This window comes from Cetorhinus maximus, chromosome 8, assembly GCF_964194155.1.
Source record: "Cetorhinus maximus chromosome 8, sCetMax3.hap1.1, whole genome shotgun sequence".
Taxonomy (NCBI): domain Eukaryota; kingdom Metazoa; phylum Chordata; class Chondrichthyes; order Lamniformes; family Cetorhinidae; genus Cetorhinus; species Cetorhinus maximus.
In genome coordinates, this window is record NC_135886.1 from 110,002,019 (window position 1) to 110,027,240 (window position 25,222).

The 25,222-nt window shown below is 43.8% G+C and overlaps 1 protein-coding gene across 2 annotated transcripts in view; it reads left to right on the plus strand.

Moving 5' to 3' along the window:
- Window positions 1-13,256, plus strand: part of zc4h2 (zinc finger, C4H2 domain containing) — a 48,138-nt gene extending 34,882 nt beyond the window's left edge. For both annotated transcript variants that reach the window (XM_078547414.1, XM_078547415.1), the window contains 3 exons: window positions 2,077-2,249; window positions 5,901-6,063; window positions 11,876-13,256. In XM_078547414.1, coding sequence (XP_078403540.1) covers window positions 2,077-2,249; window positions 5,901-6,063; window positions 11,876-11,989 — 450 coding nt within the window. In that variant the 3' untranslated portion in view covers window positions 11,990-13,256. The remainder of the gene's footprint in view (window positions 1-2,076; window positions 2,250-5,900; window positions 6,064-11,875) is intronic.
- Window positions 13,257-25,222: the final 11,966 nt, after the last annotated feature.

A 25,222-nucleotide genomic window follows, 5' to 3' on the forward strand; every position in this document is an offset into this window, starting at 1 on the left:
CAATGGAATATATCTTTGTTGAGAGGTATGAATTATTTCCTTAAATGTCTGTCACTGCTTCTCTATTGTCTTGCCCATAGCCTATTTCCCAGTTCACTTTAGTCAACTCTGTCTTCTTCATACTCTTGTAATTGACTTTATTTGAGTTTAAGATGCTAGTTTTGGATCCACATTTCTCACCTTCAAACTGAATGTGAAATTCTAACATATTACAATTGCTCTTGCCTAAAGGATTCTACATTATGAGGTCATTAATTAATCCCCTCTCATTACATGTTACCAGGTCTAATATAACCTGTTCCCTGGTTGGTTCCAGAACATATTGCTCTAAGAAACTGTCCCTAATACACTTTGTAAACTCATGCTCCAGTATATTTTTGCCAATTAGATTTGTTCAATCTATATGGAGATTAAATTGCCTACAATTATTGCAGTAACTCTCTTACAAGTCCTCATTATTCTCGATTTATACTCAGTCATACAGTGTAGCTACTGTTGGGGGGTCTATAAACTATTCCAACCAGTGACTTCCTTCCTTTGCTATTTCTTATCTCCGCCCAAGATGATTGTACATCTTGATCTTCTGAACCTATGGAGTTAAAAACAATGGAGTCTTTGAAGTTACCTGACCAGATGTCAGCCATCTGTTCCTTTTTCAAAGGTTCAGTGGAGTTTAGTCAAAGAAGTCTGGCATCTGTTCAGTTTTTTCCAAAGTCTCAACAGATCCCCAGGCTTTAAATCAATGTAAAATTCAAAACACAATGCCCAGATGACACATTTAAATAAAATTCCAATTATGGTTGAATGTATGAGAACACCTTCTCCGCTGGATAAAGTGCTCTAATGCATGTGAACTCTTAAACAATGTTAGTCAATTTAATGGACACTTAGCTTTTAAGGACAGAGCCCTCTGTTCCATCACTGCATTGAAAACATACTTAAATCACCATACACCATTACATTATGATATTTGGAGTTGGCAAGACCTTTTAAAGTTGCCTGTTAGAAGGCCCCTGTCTCCCCAGCAGGCTTTCCCCAAGGTTCATTAATTAACTTACCTGTCCTGGTTCCCACAGACTTCAGGAACCCACCTGCCTCGATGAAAGTGCTAATATTAGGGAAAAAATTGCATTTGCAGTAGGCATTTAAATTGCAATCCTGACATCATTTTACCTGAGCATTGGGTCACGACCCATCAATTTTCCTGCCCTGAACGGCTGCCGAAGGGTCGTGAGGACTCGAAACATTAACTGATTTCTTCTCCACCAATGCTGCCAGACCTGCTGAGTTTTTCCAGGTAATTCTGTTTTTGTTTTGGATTTCCAGCATCCGCAGTAGCTTTTAGCTTTTTGTTTTTGTCCATCGGGATTGGCCTGGTAAGTTTATAATTGCAGCCCCACTCACCTCCAATTTGACCCTCAGGACGTGGGAGGGGAAAATCTGGTCCAAGCTCTTGTACTTGACTTTCAGAAATAGGGAACCTTCTGGCTGCTGTCTTGGAACATAATGATGCTGTATGGACCGTGCCAAATGAGAAAGCACTCAGCACTGATAGTCATTCCTTATTCAGAGGGAAGGAAAATATCAGGACAAATCATCTTAGGTCAATTCCCCTGGTGATTTCTCCATTCACATCACTAGGCTCATCAAGCTAAAGAGGCGAGTGGCTGAACCATAACACGAAGGTCAAAGATTCAGTCCTCACCTGTGTTGAATCAATTGATGTTATCTCAGGTTGAGGTAAGGGTGTTAAGATTTGATCTTGGAGCCCCTGGAGTAGAAAGGGAACAAATTAGCACCAATTTCCATTCCTGATGACTATCTAATAACCCTGCTGGAAAATGTCTGTTTAGACGGCAGGGAAGGCACAGCCATGGAGATATATATATCCCACCAACATTCATTCATTTCACACGTGAAGAGTGGATACCTAAGTAAGATATAGTACAACTCCCAAAGCATGTGGAACCATATCCTAAAGCCCACTAGGAGATAACTTGGAGAGAAATATGAGAGCGGAGGGAAAGAACTTGATTAGCTTGCTTCATTTAATTGAATTCCCCCCCCCCTTTGTAGATGGAAAACACAATAAAACAATCTGAAAACGACTTAAATAAGCTGCTTGAATCTACAAGACGTCTACATGAGGAATACAAGCCTCTTAAAGAACATGTGGATGCCTTGAGAATGACTTTGGGTTTGCAACGGTTACCAGAGTTGTGCGAGGAAGAAGAAAAGCTTTCCCTTGAGTAAGTATCTTTGATTTTGATGATGTACAATTTTTAGGCATTTACTGTTTTATCTATTTGTTGAAGTTAAAAGCATAATTGTAACGTAAAATAGGTTTGGACAGCTAATGGGGAGACTGTGGCATAGTGGTACTATCATGTGGTTAGTAATCCAGTGGCCTAGGTTAATGCTGTGGGGACATAGGTTCAAATCTAATCATGGCAGCTGGTTGAAACTCTTTCAAATTATCAACAGTCACAGATTGCAACTCTTTTGAGTACAATCACAGTTCTTGGTTTCCGGGAGTGGGACATGAACCCACAACCCTCTGATTCAAAGGCGAGGGTGCTATGAACTGAGCCACAGCTGACACCTCAATATGGCAGCTGGTTGAATGTGAATTCAATTAATAAAACCTGGAATTGAAAGCTAATCTCAGTAATAGGGTGACATTAAAACCAGCATTTATTATTGTAAAAACCCATCTGGTTCACTAATGTCCTTTTAGGGAAGGAAATCTACCATCCTTGCCCGGTCTGACCTACATGTGACTCCAGATCCACACCGATGTGGTTTACTCTTAGTTGCCCACTGGAATGGCCTAGCAAGCCACTCAAGTCAAGGACATTTAGAGATGGGGAACAAATGCTGGCCCTGCCAGCAATATGCACATCCTATGAAAGAACCCTGAAGAAGAAGAGTTTTTATTGGTCTCTTTACAGATGCCGCCAGACAGGCTTGAGTTTTTCCAGCACTTTTTCTTTTAATAATAAAAGCAGACTGATCTGAAGCAGAGTAGGCATGTGCCCACAGCAAAAAAATACTCTTTTTAGTTAGTGGCCTCACTTTAAAGAGCAAGAAGGGCTGATGTTGGCGGATTTTTTAGTGGTTACTGTCACAACAAAGGGCTGTTAGTCCACCGATGGTAACTGCTTATGATTCACGCGTGTGTGTATTTTTTATAATAAGCTTTTTTACAGTGACTGATTTGATCTTCCATCTATAATAAAAAACAAAGTTCAAATAATATAACATGGTTCCCAGGCTCCAACTATCTTCGAGAAAGATCTATGGCCCAAGAGAGCTTTTAAGCCCTGGAGTGATCAGCTGCTAACTTCCAGGCCCTCTGTGGGGCTGCATGACCCCTGAGCTCTAGAACGCTCTGCCTTAAAGATCCTATTCTCATACTACAATAGAATGTCTGACCCGTGCTAATGTCATGTAGGTACTTGTGTATATAGATAGATTGCACATTTAGTTGAGGCCGCATTTTACAGTGTGTACACAGCTTACATCTTTCGGCCTTTGTCTCTGTGCTACAAGCTTTCTTCACGGTACAAGAAGTGCATAGACTGAATCTTATCTCTTACTGGAGGATCTGCTGTCTTGGAACTATTGTTCATATATAGAGACAAAGTTATAATTTCCTTTTCTCTCATATTGCTGTAATAATACAAACCTAAGTGAAAGGATACTGGGATAACTTAGCTAACTAAATCACCTTAAAGCATTCTGGCAGTTGTTGTGAGAACTGGGAAAAGGAGATGTTGCTGGAGCAGGGTCGACTGCTTTCTTAACTTCAAGATAGAAACCCGTTGTTGAGGTGAATCTCTGTGTTGTCAGACTGCTTGTCCAACAACCAATCTTAGATGAGCCACAAATTCCTTCAATTAAACATTGGGAGGACCTAAGGCATTGGGCAGAATCTTATCAGTTGCACAGAGATGGCTTTGGAGGTGAGAGTGGTGGGGACTTGTGGAAAGGTATGCGACCTCATTCTGAGAGCAATGAGTGGCAATTAAGTTGGCCACTTGGGGGCAGGTTGAGGTTGCTGTCAAGATCTCTGAGTGCAAATGGGCCCATTCCCTCCCTTTCCCGCTGGCAGGCCTTGGGCCCACGAGGCCTCCTTTCATTCCCCTGCCCCGGAGCTGCTGCTGGTAGATTTTCCTTCCACAATGATGGCTTGGCAGTTGTGGCCAAATTTTATTTTTACATGTTCAAAAGTCTTCAGAGGGCAGCTCCATCTTGAAGCACCCTTGCTGTTAACTTCCTACAGCAGCAGCACCCCCCAAATCTCCTGTTGGGTCTGCTGGCCACTGGACATCCCCATTGGTCCTCCTGTCCTGTTACTTGGCTGCCTCCCGGAAGATTGTGCAGGTGGGTAGACCTCAGAAAGCATTGGGACCTGGAAATGGTCCAGTCCCTTGTTTAAAAACAAAGTCGGAAACTTTTTGTCCATTTTGTCTGTGGCCTCTGTCACAAATTTCATACTGATGCTCTCCATTTCAAAGACAACCTACTCTCATCTCTGTAACATCCCCCACTTACACCACTACCTCAGCCAATCCCCTGCTAAAATCCTCAATTATGCCTTTTTCACATGTCACGAGTAGTATAATGCTCTCTGGGCCAGCCTCCCACCGTCCATAAGCTTCAGCTCATCTATAAGTCTGTTGCCCAGTACTGAACACTGGTCACCTATCGCTCCTGCGTTTACCAACCTACATTGGATCCTAATTCGCCAATGCCTCGAATTTTTTCATGGCCTTCCCTCTCCCTATCTTCCTCATCACTGCAGTCATAAAGCTCCCTCACTCCACCTTTGAAACTCTCTGGTCCTCCAAGTCTATTCTCTTCTGTCGGCCACATTCCCCAAACGCGTACCCCTCTATTGTCTCATCATTGGCAGCCATGCCTTCAGCTGCATAGTCCCAAAACTCTGGAATTCCTTTCCACTTCCCCCCCTCATATTTTAAGATTCTCCCTAAAACCCACTTCTTTGACCCAGTTCTCCTAACATCTGCCTTTAGCTCAGTGCCCATTCTTATTGATTCTGCCGTTATGAAACATCTTGGAACATTTTTCTACATTTTGGACATTATGTGCAAGTTCTTTTAACAGTATTCTATTGGCAATGAACAAACTAAAGATAGAAAGCTATTTTGCAGCACATTGTTTTATTATACTGTGCCAAAAAAGTAGTGGCATTTTGCCTATGTTCACAATCCTCCTCAAATGCTCCTTAACACCTTAGTATGCAGAGACATTACTCAATATAACATTGAGACATACAGATTAGAAACTCCCATTTCCATTTCCAGGCCTGTGCTGGATTATCTGATAGCCAGGACAGCAGTTGGAACATTATAATTGGCCTCAGTGCACTTGACAAATGAAAGGGCAAAGTCAGGGTTTCTGCTTCTGAGTGCCCTCCATGCTGCTAAGTGCACATGTGGATTTTAGACAAGGACTGGATCAGGCCCAGTTGTGATGCCCTCTGAATAGGTTCCCAACGTTCACTTTCTAGGTTTGCCTTGAGACATGTTTACTCCAGCACGCACACATACGTTGTTGTTGAATGGTCTCTTGAGTAAAGTACTGGAGGATTGACAGCAGCCAGAGAAATATATCCCAGCAAGAATTTTGTGTCTTTGGGAGAAAGTGTGTGAATTTGGCTTGGGATAATTGTATACCCAGTGCTTTTGGATTTACAGGGCGTGGAAGATGAAATACTTAATATTACAGGATAGCTCTACTAGAATTGCTGTTATTAATAACTGCCTGAACATTTGGGTGATTGCTAATGTATTAATCTTGCACTAACCTCTGAAAATACCTGAGGGCCATTGACGATGCCAGTCAGTAAGACTTCCAATGTTTTTGCTGTTTAGTTACTTTGAGAAGCAGAAAGCAGAATGGCAGACAGAACCTCAGGAGCCACCGATCCCGGAATCACTTGCGGCAGCTGCTGCTGCTGCCCAGCAACTTCAGGTGGCCAGGAAACAGGATGCTCGGCAAACGGCCACATTCCGACAACAACCACCACCTATGAAGGTAAAGCTGATAAAAGTTTGTCATGATGTGTTTAATAAGTTGTCATTGTCCAGATCCTGTCCCATAGTGCAGCTATTCTGTCACTATTTTATATCGTGAAAATCAGAGCTATACCCTCCGGTTTAAGGTCCAGACTGGATACCCATGTGCATCAAAGGCAAGCTATGTGTGACCACCCCCTTGCAAGAAGGCCACCTCACACCTCTTTTAGCTTACGTTGACTACAGTAAATCTCCTGCCCCCTGCAAAGCTACATTTTAAATATGCCAAGGCTGAACGTTGAATTGTGTGGAAACTTTAAAACTGAATATTTTGGTAGGGCGAATACTTCCACTGCTCTCTCTAATGTAAAAATATTAGTCGCTAGTAGTAATAAGGCATTTATTGTTACATTTGTCCATAGTAGAGTAAATTTGCTTTCTTTATCATGCGAATTATGTGGTTGATAGTTGGTAGTGAAATTGGCATCTTGCTGCAGTTTTTAGTGTGCACTGATTGATTTAGCCACTGAATGAGTTCTTTATGAGCAATTCACTAAATAATAACAAATTAAACGTTTATTAATTTTTCTCCCCTTCTCCCAACTCAATTGAGGGTTAGGAAAGAAGCATACATTAAGTAGACAGCAGAGGAGCATGTTAAGAGACAATACAAAGAGATTAGGAGAGAATCCAAGAATACAATTAGGAAGGCAAAGAGGAACTATGAAATTTTAATTATCAAGGAACATAAACCTAAAAATATTTTACAGGTTCATCAATAAAGAAAAGAAGCCTGTGATGGCATTAGGACCATCAAGGGATAGACAGTATAATACCACGGTGGTTGAATAGAAACTTCATTGAATTGTGGCTTAGACTAAATATTGCCTAATAGGCATCAAAAACCCAAATGGATAAGTGAACTATAACACTGATGTATTGTAAATGTACAGTAAATAGTGCTATTTGCTGTGCTAAATTACAGTGTACCTTGAATCAGGCACAATTCTTTGTATATTCATCTTTACATAGGGATTTATTGGTGACCACTGAGTCTCTGGTCTATCTATCTCTCTCTGGCTTCAGACTGACCACTCAAATTAAGCAAGGCAGTGTGAGAAATACATTTAAAACCAAAGGGACAGTTGAGATTTAAGCATGGTTCTCTTAAACTCCAAAACAGCTGCCAATCAAGCATATATATTAATATAACCACAGGATACATCTATTGAATTAAAGGCCATGAGGGAATATGAGGCATATCAAACCTTCATGCCAAACAACCGGGAAGAACCACAATTGCTTCACAAGGTACCCACACATCAATGGATCTTGACTCGCAACTGATCTCTTTAGCGTCCGTAAAGATGATCTCTTGATTGTAACAGATTATTTTTCAAATTTCCTTTTATCTGTCAATTACGTGACACATCTAATGCAACCATTGCAGACACATTAAGTTCAATCTTCAGGCTATTTGGGGCACCACAGGAGATCGTTTCTGACAACAGACCCCAATATACTTGTTCCGACCAGGTGAGGAGGGATAGACTGGTTTTCCTCTTTTCCCACGCCCCCGTATAGCCGGGGCTTTGAATTTTAAAAGATGCAGGATTGCCAATTCAGTACGCACTTGACTGTGTGCCGTTTGTAAGAATGAAGCGAGACAAGTATTCTTGAGTTAAACATGTAAGGGGTTAGTTTTATTGTGCCAAAACTCACCCAGGTAAAAAATATGCAAATACACCTTACTTCCCGCTAATTTGCACAAACACACACTCAAACTCCAAGCATGCAGAAAACATACAACTTTACAGAGTATCAGATTTTAAACTTGGCCAAGTTAAAGTGCAGATTTGAAAAACCATCAATAAACATTCACTGATTGTATCCAGAGCGTTGGTTCTTCAGCTAAAGCAGTTGGTTTAAAGCCGTGGTTTGTATGTCCCTTTTCCCTTGGAAACACTGTTCTAGAAATCCAATGGCTTGCAGTGGAAAGCCTGCCTGTTGTAGGAATGTTGACACTTTTTTAATTCAGCAGAACTGGTTTCAAAGCTTAGATGGAATAATGTAGAGAGAGGGCAAGAGACAGCTGTTCACTCCAGCAGCTAGAATATCTCTGCCAAATCCCAAACTCAAGTACCCACACAAAAGGTTATATCACATGACCTCTCCATGTCGGTTGTATATCCCTAAAAGGAAGTTGAGCAGCTCATGTCTGGCACAGCCAAGGTGATTCATTTTTAATGCTTCAGTAATTAACCCCTGAATGATTTATCCTTCCATTTGGATGAGATAGGAAGGAAGCTTGTCACACCTCCAGGGAAGTCTTTGACTCTTTTGAGGCCTCCATAGACCCCCCCATGAAATGTACTGTGGCTGCACAGATGTAAATTGGCAGCCATTGGCAGTCAGTGTCTTTGTATTTCAGTGAAATATCCCTTTTTAAAAAAGTTTAATATGGGAAACCAGCCAATGAGATATCAAATTATTTCCATATAGCACATCTTCATGACACATTGGTCGAACTTTTAACGCAATGCGCGAGAAGTGAGGAGTCAGCCATACCACTTCACCGCATTACACCAGATCCAATGGAATGGTAGAACGTATGGTTTGAGCTGTGAAATCCTTAATTGTGAAGTGCCATCAAACAAAAGACAATCTATACATGACCATGTTGCACCTTAGAGTGACACCACTCAGCGTGACCATTCCCTCCCCTGTGGAATTGCTATTTGGCAGACAAGTACAGACAAACCTCCCCAGCCATCACTCATCGATTACTTGAGGAGTATGTGACACCATGATCAAAAAACAGGGTAAGGTAAAAGATGCGCACAACCAGCATGCGGCTAATGAATTACCCAACGTGAACATGGAACAGAAAGTTCAAGTACAACACCCAACTGATGGCATATGGAATACAGCAGAAATTGTCAGCATATGCCCAGAACCAAGATTTCATCAAGTTCGAACAGCAAATGGCATGACAGTGACAAAACGGATGTCAAATCAGAACAATATCACAACCAAAAACACTGAGCAGTCCTATTGTGAATAGAATAGGATGTAAGACGAACAAGGCACCCCTAACCAGCATTCTGAATACATACAACAGTCTCCAGCCAAGATCAGCGTATCTAAATCTGGATGGATAAGCAAGCAGCCGGTGCGTTTCAGAGACTTGTAAATTTATTGCTTTGTATAATCATTTCTTCAGTGTTGAGATCCTAGCTGACAATATCGGACAAGTCAGGTCCCAGAGTGAAACCTGGCTTGATAGATCCTAACTTTTTTTTGGAAACCATGGAGGAAAGTAAGTGAACAAATTCACAGGAGTCTGCTGATGAACTTTTAACACAGAGTATAATATTTATTAAATAAGAAAAATGAACTATATTAGACCAGACAAAAAGGTTGGAAAGATCTCAATATAAATGCAAGAAGACTCTTCAAATTCACACTATTCCTTTAGCTCAGCAATATCTGTACAAACACACAAACCAATGAAGAGTTACCACTAGCTTGACACAAAGGCTTCTTGCTTGGGAGTAGCACTGTTGCAAATGGTTTTCTTCCAGTAAATTCCTGAGCATTCACTCGATGCTTTTCACCCAACTCTTATCTCTCCCTGAGACACACAAAACCACAGTCTAAACTCAGTGTCCCAATAGCACCTCTGCTAAACTGATCACTTGAGCTCTGTAACTGTAGCTGACTATTCAGTCAACTACTGTCCTAATAGCCTTGTAATGTTTTCTTCTCAGAGAACTGAAAATCTGTCTTCACTCCAACACACTCTGAACTCTCTCCTCTGTCCTTTTCCTATGCCTGTGTCACATGACCACTGTTGCTAGGCAACAGCAAAGTTTTTTTTCTACTTTGTGATTTCCTCTGCACAATCACTAAACTTTTAAGCGATTTCTTTACCTTCAGGGTTGTAAAACCTCATTAAAAATGTACATATTCAAACAAACCCAAAAGACCTGACCTTTCAGTCAGGACTTTATCCAGACTTCCCAGCACCAAAGTTCACACAGAAAACCTAAATGAAGCTGGAACACCTTAACACACAAAATATATATATTCAGCTTGAAAATTATACATTGTTAATAACATCCAACACAATGCTATTATCTTTGCTGTCATGTGAATAGTTTGATGCTTTAAAGGTGAACTTTTAGTTTAGAATAAAAGGAGGATGATATGATGTACATGTGCCTTTAAGGAGGCATATCTTAAACTGCTGTCAATCACTACTACCTTGACAGAATGTGATGTATTAGTCCCATGACTTGTGTTCAGTCTATAGCGGCAGATGATAGGAGTAAGACATGTATACTTAGCCTCCTAGTTAAAATTATTTGTATATAGCCTTATTTCCAAATAAAGAAGTCACATTATTGTTTTACCAATCCTTGTCGCATGATTGGTACGTTTATGTCGAAGAGTATGTAACAGCTAGGCTGGATAGAATGAGGAGTGTAAGTGGATAACAGCAAGTACCAGTTCTGGAGAAAATGAACTGATTGATTGATTGCCTTTTTGTAGAAAGGAGGGTGAGCCATCACATATTGACAACTTCACCATTATGACTTTCCAGTTGCCTAAGTGATTCTCTAGGATCAATAGGACACGAGATAAGACTCTTGTGTGTAGAATACAGAATGAAGAAGACTGATGAGGGTGAGCACAGTATGCTCACTTCAACGGTAAAAATTCAAATTATAAAATTTTACGTTTGATTCCTTGATACTTGCGTTATGTCTGAGAGAGCATTTAGACCTGATCACACTTGGTGATTACAGGTCTATGGAAAATGGTAGCAATGGTGGAGCTAGATTGAGGTGAGTATTGCACCCATTACATCATGTGGTTTAAGCTTATATTAGGTACATAGGACTTAGGAGGAGGAGTAGGCCATTCGGCCCTTCGAGCCTACTCCACCGTTAAATAAGATCATGGCTGATCTGGTTGTGGCCTCAACGCCACTTTCCGGTCTGCCTCCCATAACCCTTGACTCCCTCATCTATCAAAAATCTGTCTAACTCAGCCTTGAATAAATTCAATTACCCAGTCTTCACTGCTCTCTAGGGAAGAGAATTCCACATACTCCCTTTGAGAGAGAAAAAAGTTCTCCTCATCTCAGTCTAAAAGGGAGACCTCTTATTCTTAAACTGTGCCCCCTAGTCCTAGTCTCCCCCGCAAGTGGAAACATCCTCCAGGTATCTACCCTATCAAGTCCCCATTTGATCTTATAGAAATATATTAGATCCATTCTCATTCTTCTAAGCTCCAATGGGTGTAGGCCCAACCTGTTCAACCTTTCTTCATAGAATAAGTCCTTCATCCTAGGAATGAGTCAAGTGAACCTTCTCTGTACTGCTTCTAATGCAATTATATATATTTTTTAATTAGGACACCAAAACTGTACACAATATTCCAGATATGGTTTCACCAATGTCCTGTACGGCTGCAGTAAACCATCTTTATTTTTGTAATCCATTCCCCTTGCAATAAAGATCAATATTCTATTTTCCTCCCAAATCATTTGCTGTACCTGCATACTGACCTTTGGTGATTCATGTACCAGGACACTCCAGATCCCTCCATACCACCGAATTCTGCAATCTCTCTCCATTTGAATAGTGTATTGATTGTCCAGTCTTCCTGTCAAAGTGGGCAAGTTCACATTTTCCCACATTATGCTCCATCTGCCAAATTTTTGTCCACTTACAGCTCATTTAAGTAGCAACACCAATTCTCTACTATCAATGTCTATGTTGCTCTATGTATAGACATTAACTATTCTGTCTTTGTGTCCACAGGCTTGCTTGTCTTGTCATCAACAAATCCATCGGAATGCACCTATCTGCCCTCTTTGCAAAGCAAAAAGCAGGTCTCGTAATCCTAAAAAACCCAAGAGAAAGCAAGATGAATAATACCTCCATTGAAATGTGCACAAATTAACTAAAGTTTAAATGTGGCAATGTTACTCGAGCGCAAAATAAAGTGTTATGTAGTTGTTTTATATATTCATGTGTCGTAAGCACAAAGCTGTATTTTGCTTTTAGAAAAATAAATCCTCCTAGTGTCAATAGCAACTTATCCAAAAATTGTATTTCAGATAGTATAGAATAGAATGTCAAATTGTTTGATTGTGAATGCTAATGGATATTTAATGAATAGAAGGGAAAATACTGAAAATGGTGTATGGAATACTATCTGGACTGAATTGTTAGAAAATAGTCCACATGGATGTATTGAGTTTGTAGATGTACATTAAGCCATACCATGGTTGAATGGTTATATAATTTGCTGAAGAGCAAGTCTTACTAAATTAATCAAATTTAAAAGTTGTGCATTAGTTCCCATTTTGGAAGAGCAAGCATTTATTACTTAGATATAGCCTAGAAATTGTACAATGCCATATTAACAAATGACTGCTTAACATAACTGTATGAAATTAATGTGTTAGTCATGGCTCAGTGATATAGCATGAGCCTTTAAGTCAGACTTTGTGGGTCAAACCCTACTGCAGAGACTAGGTAGCACATTACCTAGACAGTGTTGGTGATGCCATCTTTTAAGTTGAGGCGTTAAACCAAGGTTTTTTTCTGGTGAATACAATTCTAAAGACATTATTTGAAGAAGAGCTGGGGAACATTCCTGGTCCCCTGAACTAACATCACTAAAAGATGTAATTATCTCATTGCTATTTGTGGGACCTTGCAGTGTGCAAATTGAATTTCATTTCATACATTACAACAGTAGCTACACTTCAAAAATATTTAATTTTCTGTGAAGCACTTTGGGACATCCTGAAGTTGTGAAAGGTGCTATTTAAATACATTTTGTTTTTTTGATTGCTTTATTATTTTAACAAACTTGGATCCTAAGCAGGAGAATTTCATATGAGTACATTGAGAGTTTTTATATAAAATTGCACACAGCACAATTTCTAGGCTTATTAAAGTAGAAAAAAATAGATTAATTGTCCAAATAGTCCAACTTAATGTGAGAAATTATTCCAAAGTTTGTAATTGCCATGTGCCTTTTTATTAATTTACAGAGAAGCACGATGTTTATCTGAATTTTGAAGGCTTTTGTCTAAATTCCATTCTACATCCTCACTTGTACATAATAAGGTGTGGTGTAAAATAGCCTGGGTTTTTTGATGAAATAAAACAAGATTCAATTATAATAAGATAATATGTTTGTTGTTCTTTTAGTCAATAAATGTACTTTCTGTACATTTCTGTTTTATGGTTCCTTTTCACAAGATAGATACAGATAAAGATTTTCTCATTTTAATTTTAGCTCATTCATCCAGGAAAATATAACCTACATTGCAGGTTCTGATTTAGTTTTAAGTATATGTACCATATGGGTCACACTCCAGTCCATGGAAAGACTCCCAAATCTCATCAAGCAATAAGATAGTTGAGATAGCAGCTGACATAATGCAGATCTAGTTTCTTTTAATACTCTTAAGGTGAACGCCCTTAGGATTGGCAGAGCGATCTGCCTTAAGATCAATAATTCTAGCTCAAACAGTTAATTTCCGTTGTTTCAATTTTAGCATTACCTCTACCAATCAGCATTGGAAATACAGCATTATCTTCAGTAGTGAAAACAGGTGCTAAGTAAGGGGCGGGAGTTTCCCTCCCGTGCACCATGTGCAGTGGTGGGCATGAGAAGTGTTTTTCCCATCATGCACAATGGCGGGTTTTCACACTCTATTGTCTGCTTCCTGCTTCATTAATTATGCATTAGCAGGAAACCTGTTAGATCGCAGATGGGCAGCTTCTGATTTGCCCACCCCACCGTAACCTCAGTGGATTTTTGCTCTGGGTGCCATATTTAAACTGCACCCACGCACAGCCTTTGCAATGCCTGCAGCCCAGGACTGCTCTGCGGAAGACATGGCTCCCAAAGGGAAGAAACCTGCTGTTCCAGAATTCAGTGATGTCTCCCTGGAACACCTGCTGGATGCCATCGAGGCCTGCCAGGATGTCTGTCCCCGTCATGGCTGGAGTAGGTCCACCAATCTCACTACCCTGGCTTGGGAGGCGGTGGCATCGGTGGTCAGCGCTAATACCGCACAGAATATGTCAGCAATCCAGTGCAGAAAGAGGATGAATGATCTCATCCTTGCTGCCAGGGCAAGTCAATCACCTCATCATTCTCTACTCTCACACTCACAAGCCCATCAGGCATTCGCAGGATGACACTCCATAGGAATCTCGAACACTGCCAGCTCAAGGGCATCACCACTCACCCACACCTTCACATCTCCATCTGAGCTCATATCCTGTGTAGCTTGTGTCCTCATCCCGTGCACAGCTCCACTCACCACCCACACAAGGCAGGCATCCTTATCGTCTGTCTTGGCATGTGTTCTGCTTCCACCCTCCATTTGTGTCTATGCAGGACGAGCTTGCACACAATAGGAGGGACAGGTCCCAAACTGAGGTGAGTGGCAGAAATTAAGGCCCTCGCTCCTCCTTATGTGGAGCTATCGCACTGGCCAGAGAGGACTGTGCCTATGCCTCTGGTCGGCGGCGCACACCCAAGTGAGGACCCTTCACCAGCTCATCCCTCAGATAGCAAGACTGTGAGAGCATGGTTGTGTCTTCCAGTCACCTGCCATGCACTAACTATCTCTACTTTCTTTCAGAGGCACCTTTGAATAGCACCCAAGGGCATCAAGAAGCTAGGCTCTCATCTCCAGCAGCGAGGACACCTCGGATAAGGAACCAGCGCAGAGACACACACTTTGGTGAGACCTAGCAGCCTAAGGGCCACAATCTAGTGTGCACAGCGTAGAATCTGGTCCAGAGAAGGCGGAGGCAGGGAATCCAAGCTAGCCAGCATTTGGAGGACTGCTGGAGGCCAGGATTCTGCTGAGTCTGAGTCAGACGACGAGCTTCCAGATTCGGTCCTAACTCAGTCGGTCAAGCTGCAGTGACAATTATGGGAACATCAGGAAGAGTTGTCAACTACATCCTCAGATCTCAACGTACGATGGAGGAGTCTATCCCGCATTCAGTCTGAGGTTACAGCACCAGCAGGCCAGCACAGCTAGGTCAACACTGATAGGATGGAGATCTTGTCCTGCATTACGCAGGAGCTGCACTTCAGTGTAGGCGTTGGTGGCACCCATCAGTGGCTATGCAAGAGGGGTTGTGGAACAATCAGTCTGGCCCCGGCTGCTCCTTCTCCTCAAGGAGTCAAACAAGGGCCCTTGGGCATCCATAGGGATGAGGAGCAGCAGCTGGACACCCCAGGGCCATCCACCCAGGTGGCTTCAGGAATGTCCAGCTGATTCCAATCCCTTCTTCCTGTGACTCCATCAGCTAAAGCTCCACAGGTTGAGGAGGGTGCACCTGCCCCACAGCAGGGCACCCAAATCAGGCTGGGGCCCTCTTAAGTCTCGGCCGACCAGAGGACGACCGCCAAAGTCATCACACAGAACAGGGCGTAGCAGGCTGCCTCCACCTCCACTGTGGATGTCAGGGATGCACCAAGATGTAGCAGTGGGGTCAGGAAAATTAAGAAATATTAGGAGCACGACGGTGGCACAGGTTTTAACCACATGTATATAATTTTCACCAATGTAAGTAGAATCACACCCATTTCACATCCCTTTATGATGAACTGTGTTGTCAGTCAGGTGTGACACCATGGTCCCACCCCCCACTTATCACAGATGTCACTATCATGTGCCTCTGGTTAATGTTGCCTGCTTCCATATCACCACAGTGTGTTCTCGGATAATTTCCGACATCAGTGATGCCTCGTCCTTAATGTAAAGTGTAATTGTGGAAGGAACCACGTTCACATGCTTTGCTGGGTCATGTCATGTTCATTCTTGGCTGTGTACGATTGAGGCTGAGGTGTTCACCTGTCTTGTCTGCATTATTGAAAGGTGAAGGTGTGTACAAGGAGAGATGTTGTAGCGCATGGAGAAGAGTTATATATCCTGGACCTCCATGTTGCTCTCTCAATCTATGAGCCCATACTCAGAGTTCCTGTGCGCCCCTGTCTGCCTCAAACATTGCCAGCTCTCTGAGTGCACATCTGCTAAGCTCACCAATAAGTATGAGCACCTTGCCACCTCAATGTGCCAGAGCCCTGACCCTTGCAGCCACATTATTGTCCTGGCACTCGAGCCTACAACCTTGAGCGTTTCTCACCTTGCAGTTGTCTGTATTGTGGCCACAAGGCTCTCATCACAATGTAGGGCTGCAGTGCTGTGTCATACATTCTGCGTAGTATCCCATCACCTAAGCTCTCACCAAGGTCAGTGATGATAAATCCAAATGGTGATGTCTGGTGGCTGGTGGAGCCTGGAGCTCTGGGAGCACACATTGCAGCTTTAGTCAATGTTGAGGGAGCAATGGGATAGGAGCGAGGATGCAGTGAAGCTGAAGTGTGCTCTATATTATCAACGAAGCGTGACCTTAAGGGCTTTATGATGTCTTAGCATTTTGGAATACACAAGGGCCAGGGTTGGCCATGAGGGCAGACTGTCCATGCTAAAGAGGAGGCATTTTAATGTTTTGCAGGCAAGTATGTGAACATTGTCACCCTCAGGTGGTCCACATCTATAGAAAGGTCAAGGGGAATGCAGGCCCGCATCCCTAACTGAGAGTGCTGGATGTCGATGTGATGGAGAAGGCAATACAGAGGACTGAGGGATCTCAAAACGGATTAACACGCTTGGTTGCCATTGCCCGAGTGTCACTTATCAGTATTATCCAACAGAGGGCGCCGGTGAGAAGTGACTGAATCATTCTGGGAGAAGTCACCGCAGCCACTGTGACTCAGGAGGGAATTGAGGAGAAGGACTCTTGCACTCAACAGGAGGAAGAGTATCCAACAGAAGGTGCTGGTGAGAAGTGACTGATTGTACTTATGTGATGGTGATTTTGAAATGGTTTGGAATGTTCTTCCAGATATTTTATGAATAAAGTATATTTTTCAAAAAAAAAAATTCTGGGAGAAGTCACCGCAGCCACCGCGACTCAGGAGGGAATTGAGGAGGACCCACTGTCAAAGAACGGAATAGCCCCAAACATTACATTGCCGTAGTGTTTCCATCCCTCCCTCCTCCTCAAACCTAAAAAAAAAGAGAGAGCAAGAGGCAGTGCCTTCAGGAGTGCACCAGACCTGCGAGGGACACTCTTCTGAAAGTGGATTTTAAAGAAAAAGCAGTTGATTGGTGAGTAAATCCTAGGAGCAGACTCGGAGGGAGGAGCACCGGAGCGATGAGTATAAATCTAGCTTACCTTGGGGATTGGCGGCCTTGTCTCTAGGGAGCAGACTCAGAGGGAGGAGCACCGGAGCGGTGACCTCGGGGCATAGAGTAACTGAAGCCAAAACTGAAAAAGTGACATCACAGGAAAGCTGTGACCTGATTGGTTGGTGGGAAATCTGCACCAAATTTGAAAAAATTATGTAAGTTGAGATGGCTGGGCATGTGATGTGCTGTAGCTATATGATGTGGGAGCTGGCAGTGACCACATCTGCAGCAAGTGTTGGTTGCTGGAGGAACTCTGGCTCAGAATTAATGAGCTAGAGTCCGAGCTCCGGACGTTGTGGCACATCCGGGAGGGGAAGAGTTACCTGGATGCTTTGTTTCAGGAGGCGGTCACGCCCGGTAGATTAAGTACCTCAAGTTCGGTCAGTGGTCAGGGTCAGCAGGGTGTGACTGCAAGTGAGGCAGGTAGAGGGATCCTGTGTTCAGGAACAGAGGAGCCTCAGCTCTTGACCTTGTCCAACAGGTACGAGGTACTTGCTCCCTGTGTGGATGAGGAACAGGGCTATAGGGAGGATGAGCCAGCTGACCATGGCACCGTGGCACAGGAGGCCATTCAAGAGGGGGCAGCAAAAAGACAAGTGGTAGTTGCAGGGGATTCTATAATTAGGGGAATTGATAGCATCCTTTGTAAGCAGGATCGAGAGTCCCGCATGGTATGTTGCCTGCCAGGGTGAGGGACATCTCTGACCGGCTTGAAAGGATATTGGAGAGGGAGGGGGAGGATCCAGTTGTTGTGGTCCACGTCGGGACAAATGACATAGGTAAAACTAGGAAAGAGGACCTGTTTGGGGATTATTAGGAACTAGGAACTAAATTAAAGGACAGGTCCTCAAGGGTTATATTCTCCGGATTACAACCCGAGCCACGTGCAAATTGGCATAGGGACGCGAGAATAACGGAAGTAAACACGTGGCTAAAGGAGTGGTATGGGAAAGAGGGGTTCCATTTTGTGGGGCACTGGCATCAGTATTGAAGAGAACAGGAGGGATCTGTACCGTTGGGATGGTCTCCACCTGAACCGATCTGGGACCAATGTTCTAGCGAAAAGGGTAAATAGGGTGGTCAACAGAACTTAAAACTAGAAAGGGGGGGGGGGGGGAGGGAAGTATAAAACTCCAAGAAGTATGACTAATGGGAAACAAAGTAGCAGGTTAGCTTGTGGGGGGGTGGATTCAACTTCATGGAAAATTATGAAAAAACTGAAAAGAAAGGAGAGCCCAGGAGAGGCTATTAAAATCGCTAGAACACAAAATAGGACAGAGTGTTTGGAAAGCGCTAGGAATCTAACTTCAAGCACATCAGATAAAGGGACGACAATGAGAAAGGGGACGGGAAATACAGGACTGAAGGTGTTGTATCTGAATGCACGCAGTATATGAAATAAGGTAAATGAGCTTGTGGTGCAGATTGAAATTGGCAGGTATGATGTGGTGGGCATTACGGAGACATGGCTGCAAGGGGATCAGGACTGGGAGCTAAATATCCAAGGATATACATCCTATCGAAAAGATAGGCAGGTTGGCAGAGGGGGTGGGGTTGCTTTGTTAGCAAGAAATGAAATTAAATTGATAGCAAGAAATGACGAAGAGTCAGATGATGTAGAATCTGTGTGGGTAGAGTTGAGGAACCGCAAAGGTAAAAAAACCATAACGGGAGTTATTTACAGGCCTCTGAACAGTAGTCAGGATGTGGGGCACAAGATACACCAGGAGATAGAAAAGGCATGTAAGAAAGGCAAGGTTACAGTGATCATGGGGGATTTCAATATGCAGGTAGACTGGGAAAATTAGGTTGGTAGTGGATCCCAAGAAAAGGAATTTATGGAATGTCTACGAGATGGCTTTTTGGAGCAGCTTGTGGTGGAGCCCACTAGGGAACAGGCAATTCTAGATTTAGTGATGTGTAATGAGGCAGATTTGATAAGGGAGCTTAAGGTGAAGGAATCCTTAGGAGGAAGTGACCATAAAATGATAGAATTTACCCTGCAATTTGAGAGGAAAAAGCTGAAATCAGATGTAACGGTATTACAGTTGAATAAAGGCAACCACAGAGGCATGAGGGAGGAGCTGGCAAGAATTGACTGGGAGATGAGCCTAGCGGGAAAGACAGTGGAACAGCAATGGCAGGAGTTTCTGGGAGTAATTTGGGAGACACAGCAAAAATTCATCCCTAGGAAGAAGAAGCATAATAAAGGGAGGACGAGGCAACCATGGCTGACAAGGGAAGTCAGGAACAGCATAAAAGCTAAAGAGAAAGCATACAATGCGGCGAAGAGCAGTGGGAAACCAGGGGATTGGGAAGCCTACAAAGACCAACAGAGGACAACTAAAAAAGAAATAAGGAGGGAGAAGATTAAATATGAGGGTAAACTAGCCAGTAATATAAAAGAAGATTGCAAGAGATTTTTTCGATATATAAAGGGTAAGAGAGCGGCAAAAGTGAATATTGGGAAGGTGGAAAATGACGCTGGAGAAGTAGTAGTGGGGAACAAAGAAATGGCGGAGGAACTGAATAGGTACTTTGCGTCAGTCTTCATGGTGGAAGACACGAGTAACATCCCCAAAGTTCAAGAGAGTCGGGGGGCAGAGGTGAGTATGGTGGCCATTACCAAGGAGAAGGTGCTAGGAAAACTGAAAGGTCTGAAGGTGGATAAATCACCTGGACCAGATGGATTACACCCCAGAATTCTGAAGGAGATAGCTGAAGAGATAGTGGAGGCGTTAGTGGCGATCTTTCAGGAATCACTGGAGTCAGGGAGGGTCCCAGAGGACTGGAAAATCACTAATGTAACCCCCCTGATTAAGAAGGGAGTGAGGCAAAAGACGGAAAATTACAGGCCGATTAGCCTGACCTCGGTCGTTGGTAATATTTTAGAGTCCATTATTAAGGATGGGATTTCAGAATACTTGCAAGTGCATGGTAAAATAGAGCAAAGTCAGCATGGTTACATCAAAGGGAGGTCATGCCTAACAAATCTGTTAGAATTCTTTGAGGAGGTAACGAGTAGGTTAGACAAAGGAGAGCCAATGGATGTTATCTACTTGGACTTCCAGAAGGACTTTGACAAGGTGCCGCACAGGAGGCTGCTCAGTAAGATAAGAGCCCATTGTGTTAGAGGCAAGGTACTAGCATGGATAGAAGATTGGCTGTCTGGCAGGAGGCAGAGAGTGGGGATAAGGGTGTCCTTCTCAGGATGGCGGTCGGTGACTAGTGGAGTTCCACAGGGGTCAGTGTTGGGACCACAACTTTTCACTTTATACATTAAAGATCTAGATGAAGGAACTGACGTCATCCTGGCTAAGTTTGCAGATGATACAAAGATAGGTGGAGGGACAGGTAGTATTGAGGAGGCAGGGAGGCTGCAGAAGGATTTGGACAGGTTAGGAGAATGGGCAAAGAAGTGGCAGATGGAATACAATGTGGGGAAGTGTGAGGTCATGCACTTTGGTAGGAAGAATAGAGGCATAGACTATTTTCTAAATGGGGAAAGAATTCAGAAATCTGGAGTGCAAAGGGACTTGGGAGTCCTAGTCCAGGATTCTCTTATGGTTAACTTGCACGTTGAGTCGGTAGTTAGGAAGGCAAATGCAATGTTGGCATTTATTTCGAGAGTACTAGAATATAAAGGCAGGGATGTGCTGCTGAGGCTTTATAAGGCTCTGGTCAGACCACATTTAGAATATTGTGAGCAATTTTGGGCCCCGTATCTCAGGAAGAATGTTCTGGCCCTGGAGAGGGTCCAGAGGAGGTTCTCGAGAACGATCCCAGGAATGAAAGGCTTAACATATGAGGAACGTTTGAGGACTCTGGGTCTATACTCGATGGAGTTTAGAAGGATGAGGGGGGATCTGATTGAAACTTACAGAATACTGAGAGGCCTGGATAGAGTGGACGTGGGGAAGATATTTCCATTAGTAGGAGAGACTAGGACCTGAGGGCACAGCCTCAGAGTAAAGGGAAGACCTTTTAGAACAGAGATGAGGAGAAACTTCTTTAGCCAGAGAGTGGTGAATCTATGGAATTCACTGCCACAGAAGGCTGTGGAGGCCAGGTCATTGAGTGTATTTAAGTCCGAGATAGATAGGTTCTTGATTGGTAAGGGGATCAAAGGTTACGGGGAGAAGGCAGGAGAATGGGGTTGAGAAACTTATCAGCCATGATTGAATGGTGAAGCAGACTCGATGGGCCGAATGGCTTAATTTCTGCTCCTATGTCTTATGGTCTTATCTTATGGTCTATTATCATCAAGGTTACACAGAATGTGTTGTCCCATTGCTGGAGATGGATCATCTTGAGGAGCTTTGTCAGTCTGAAGGCATGCAGCTACGAGTCCACTAAGGATTGTAGAACAGCTCCTGGCTCTCGTAGTTTGCTGTAGTGACTTGGATGCTGGAAATACGCTTGAAGAGGCAGCACCTTCTGACATCTGGTGCCGGGACACCCTCCTCCTATTAGCACCTCATCTCAGCAAGGTCACATTCTCCCAAGGCTTCATCATCCATCAAAGAATCAGAACAATGCTGAGTCTGAAGCGTAAGTACTCACTCACAGATTGAAGTGCTTGGTTGAACTGAGAGGAATAACAACACTCGTGTTCATGTGGGCCCATGATGGAGGGCACTTGTTCAAGAGGATTCTCAATACAACTCATCACCCTCCTCCTGGAATCTGGTGGCGACGATTGCCTCACGTGTATGCCTCCCTCATCTGGCCCATGCTATGGCCTCTTCCCTTGCATCCTTGGCTTCCTCGGCTTCATTGCCCTCATCTCTTTCAATGTCCTCCTCATCAGAGGACGTGTACAGCTCCTCCATGTTGGCACCTGGCAAGTCCTTCCCCCTTTGCAGTGCCAGTTGGTGCAGCACATAGGAAGCTATGATGAGCCATGAGACCCGGCTAATATCTCCGCTAGCCTGAGACTCCACCCAAACTTGCCCTGGACAATTTTTCAAAGGTTCTATGGGTTCTATGTGGTCCTTCATCGTTCTTTGAATCCTAACATAACTAAAAAGGCAACTGCCACACCCATCCATAATCTTTTTCATTGCTTTTTGGTCAATCAGAAATCAGATTTTATGACTCCTACCTTAGTCTCATACTCATCCCTAACCTCTTGAGAGATGTTTTGCTTATACTCAGTGAAATACTTCCAGCATTATCATTAAGCCATTTTGTTTTTGTTTTACCATGCACCCTCTTTTGAGTCTGGGGGACCTATGGTCGCTCCCTTGTCCATAAGTAAGGATTTAAAAGCACTTCATTTTCACAATGAAGAAGGGTCATACGGACTCAGAATGTTAACTTTGTTTTTCTCTCTCCACATTTGCTGAGTTTTTCCAGCATTTTCTGTTTTTGTTTTGGATTTCCTGCATCCACAGTGTTTTGCTTTTACCATTTTCACACTTATTGGAATAACTGCTACCTGATATAATCACCCAATTAACCAATCCAAATCTTCTCTCATTTTTACAAATTTAATCTTGCCATAATCTGGAATGAGTTAAAGATTAAAGGTATAATTTTCCATTCCGGAGACTAAGTCTGGTGGAGGGCGGGGACGACAGCATGATTCCCGCTGGGCAGCAGGATGGATGAACATGTGCAATCTTCTGCTAGTCAACTCATTAATTATACATCCACATGGAACTCAATGAATCTTGTGGCGAAATGGGCAGGAAGTCGCTCTTCCACCATTACCTCATGGGATTGAAGGTCCTGACGCCATATTTAAACGCCACCCCGACAGACATTCACTTATTGCAGACCAGGAGCTCCGCTTTGCACATATAGTGTCCCTGCAGCTGCGGCTCGTGCTGGAGAAGCTGGCAGATGTGAGCAACCACATCCTGGGGCGTATGAGGGCACCTCTGGCATTGCCTTTTGCTCATCTCTAGATAAGAACACAGCCTACGATCCACCCACCTATGGGGCATTTCTCACCATTGCAGTGGTCCATATTTGCCAGCATTTTGGCCTCCTAGTGGCCCCGCTGTCTCTTGCTGCTCAGGCCCTTGCTCCTCCTACCCCTTTGCCAACTAGCGATGGGGCCTCCTTTTCCTTATCTGAATCAGAGCCGTTACCAAGGCAGGGTTGCCTGCAGCCTGCATCATCAACACCTCAATGGATGTGTGAACAAATTGAAGTGATATATTTAAGTGAGCATGTCCTTTACAGGTTTCCTTCCATCTCAAAGCCAGTAGGTCAGTGCTAAGCTCTTCCCCTGACCTCCGTCTAGACATGGTATCCCCACCCCACCTCTTCCAGTTAAAGGACATCCCAAAGATGGGTGTTCCTGCCGTTAATACATGACTGCATATGGAGACATTGCTCTTTGACCAGGGTGATGAGAGCCATGTGCAAGAAGCCTCTCTCTAACGCTATTCTGCTTGTCTCCACTACATTCAAGACTCTATGGAGAGACCATTACCTTGGCAGCATGGAAAGACTAACCACATGATCCCTTGTGAGCCATGACCTTTCACCTGGGAGGATGGAGGTTTGGAGTGGCGTATTGGTTGCTGCCCACCAGCCATGCCCCTTGAAGGTATCCACCTCTCTCCCTCCCTTTATCCTGTTTCTTACTGCAGCCAATAGCAAATGGCACAGAATGAACAGCAGCTCCAGGCACTGCTAGGATCTCGATGTTATGAGACACATGAGTGGGGAACAAACCTGTTGCCGTGTGAGCTTTACCACAGAAAGGGGAACACAATTGAGTATGGTTGACATCCAGTTCTCTCATAATTATTAGGGTGTCCCTTTAGTTGGCCACTTGTGCTGACCTTGAACTCCACGCACCCTAAAGGACCCTCCTTCCTCTTCGAGAGAGCTCACTGTTTGACTAACTGCATGGTCAAGGTCAGATTTGGAAAATGGTGCACGTCACCTTTCAAACCCGCTCCACCACCTTCTACCCTGCCCCGTCACCCACCAACTTCCCCCCATTCACCCTTGGCCCACCCAATATCACCACTCCTCTCCCGTCTGTCACCCCATTACCCTGAGCCCTATCATAATCCACCCCAACATGCCTTCCCTCTCCTCAAAGCCACACCCATTACCGTCCCCATGCCCACCTTGACCCTCTTTATCCGAGCCACCTGTCCAGTCCTCCTACCGCATCCCACTCTCCCCCTCTGACCATAACTCTTATCACCAGTATCCTGAGTTCAGAACCCAGGCACCACCGTCGGCACCATTGACCCGCCCTCTAAGACACTTCCTCTCCCCTCGGCTTCTCCAGACACTTCTCCCCCGACCCTATTCCCTGCTAAGCCTGCCTCCCCTTTCAAGCCTTCGCTCCACCCTTCTGCCCTACTGCCCCCCCAGACCCCCTCCCCGCCCCCAGCCTTTGTCTGCCTCCCGTGTCCAGCCTTGTGTAGCGTTTGCTGTTTTTGTGAGGTCTCCAAGAAGGTGAAAGCAACACTGACTGACCTCAAAGTTGTGGAAAGCTGTCGCTGGCAGGGAACTTAATTTGGAGGGCGAACTTAATTCTGGTGAGGTGGCCTTTTAATTAGCATCCATCAAATGCTAATGCATGCAAATTGGGTTCCCGACATTATTCATCGCTAAACTCAATCCGCCTTTAACCCACCTTGAAAGTCTGGAGAACAAAATTTGCAGTTTATTCCGCCGTCGGCAAACAGATTATTTGCCTCTGGCCAAATTTAGTGCTCCCGCCCACCAAGATTCCCCGCTGGTGGCAGGAGCGGAAAATTCCACCCTAAAACTTTGATGAGACACTTCATTGTGTACTTTTGGGAAATCTATATACATAGCATTCCCGTTATCCAATTGGTCACTTCTTCAAACAACTCAAATTTGTCCAGCAAACTTTCCCTTGAGGGAT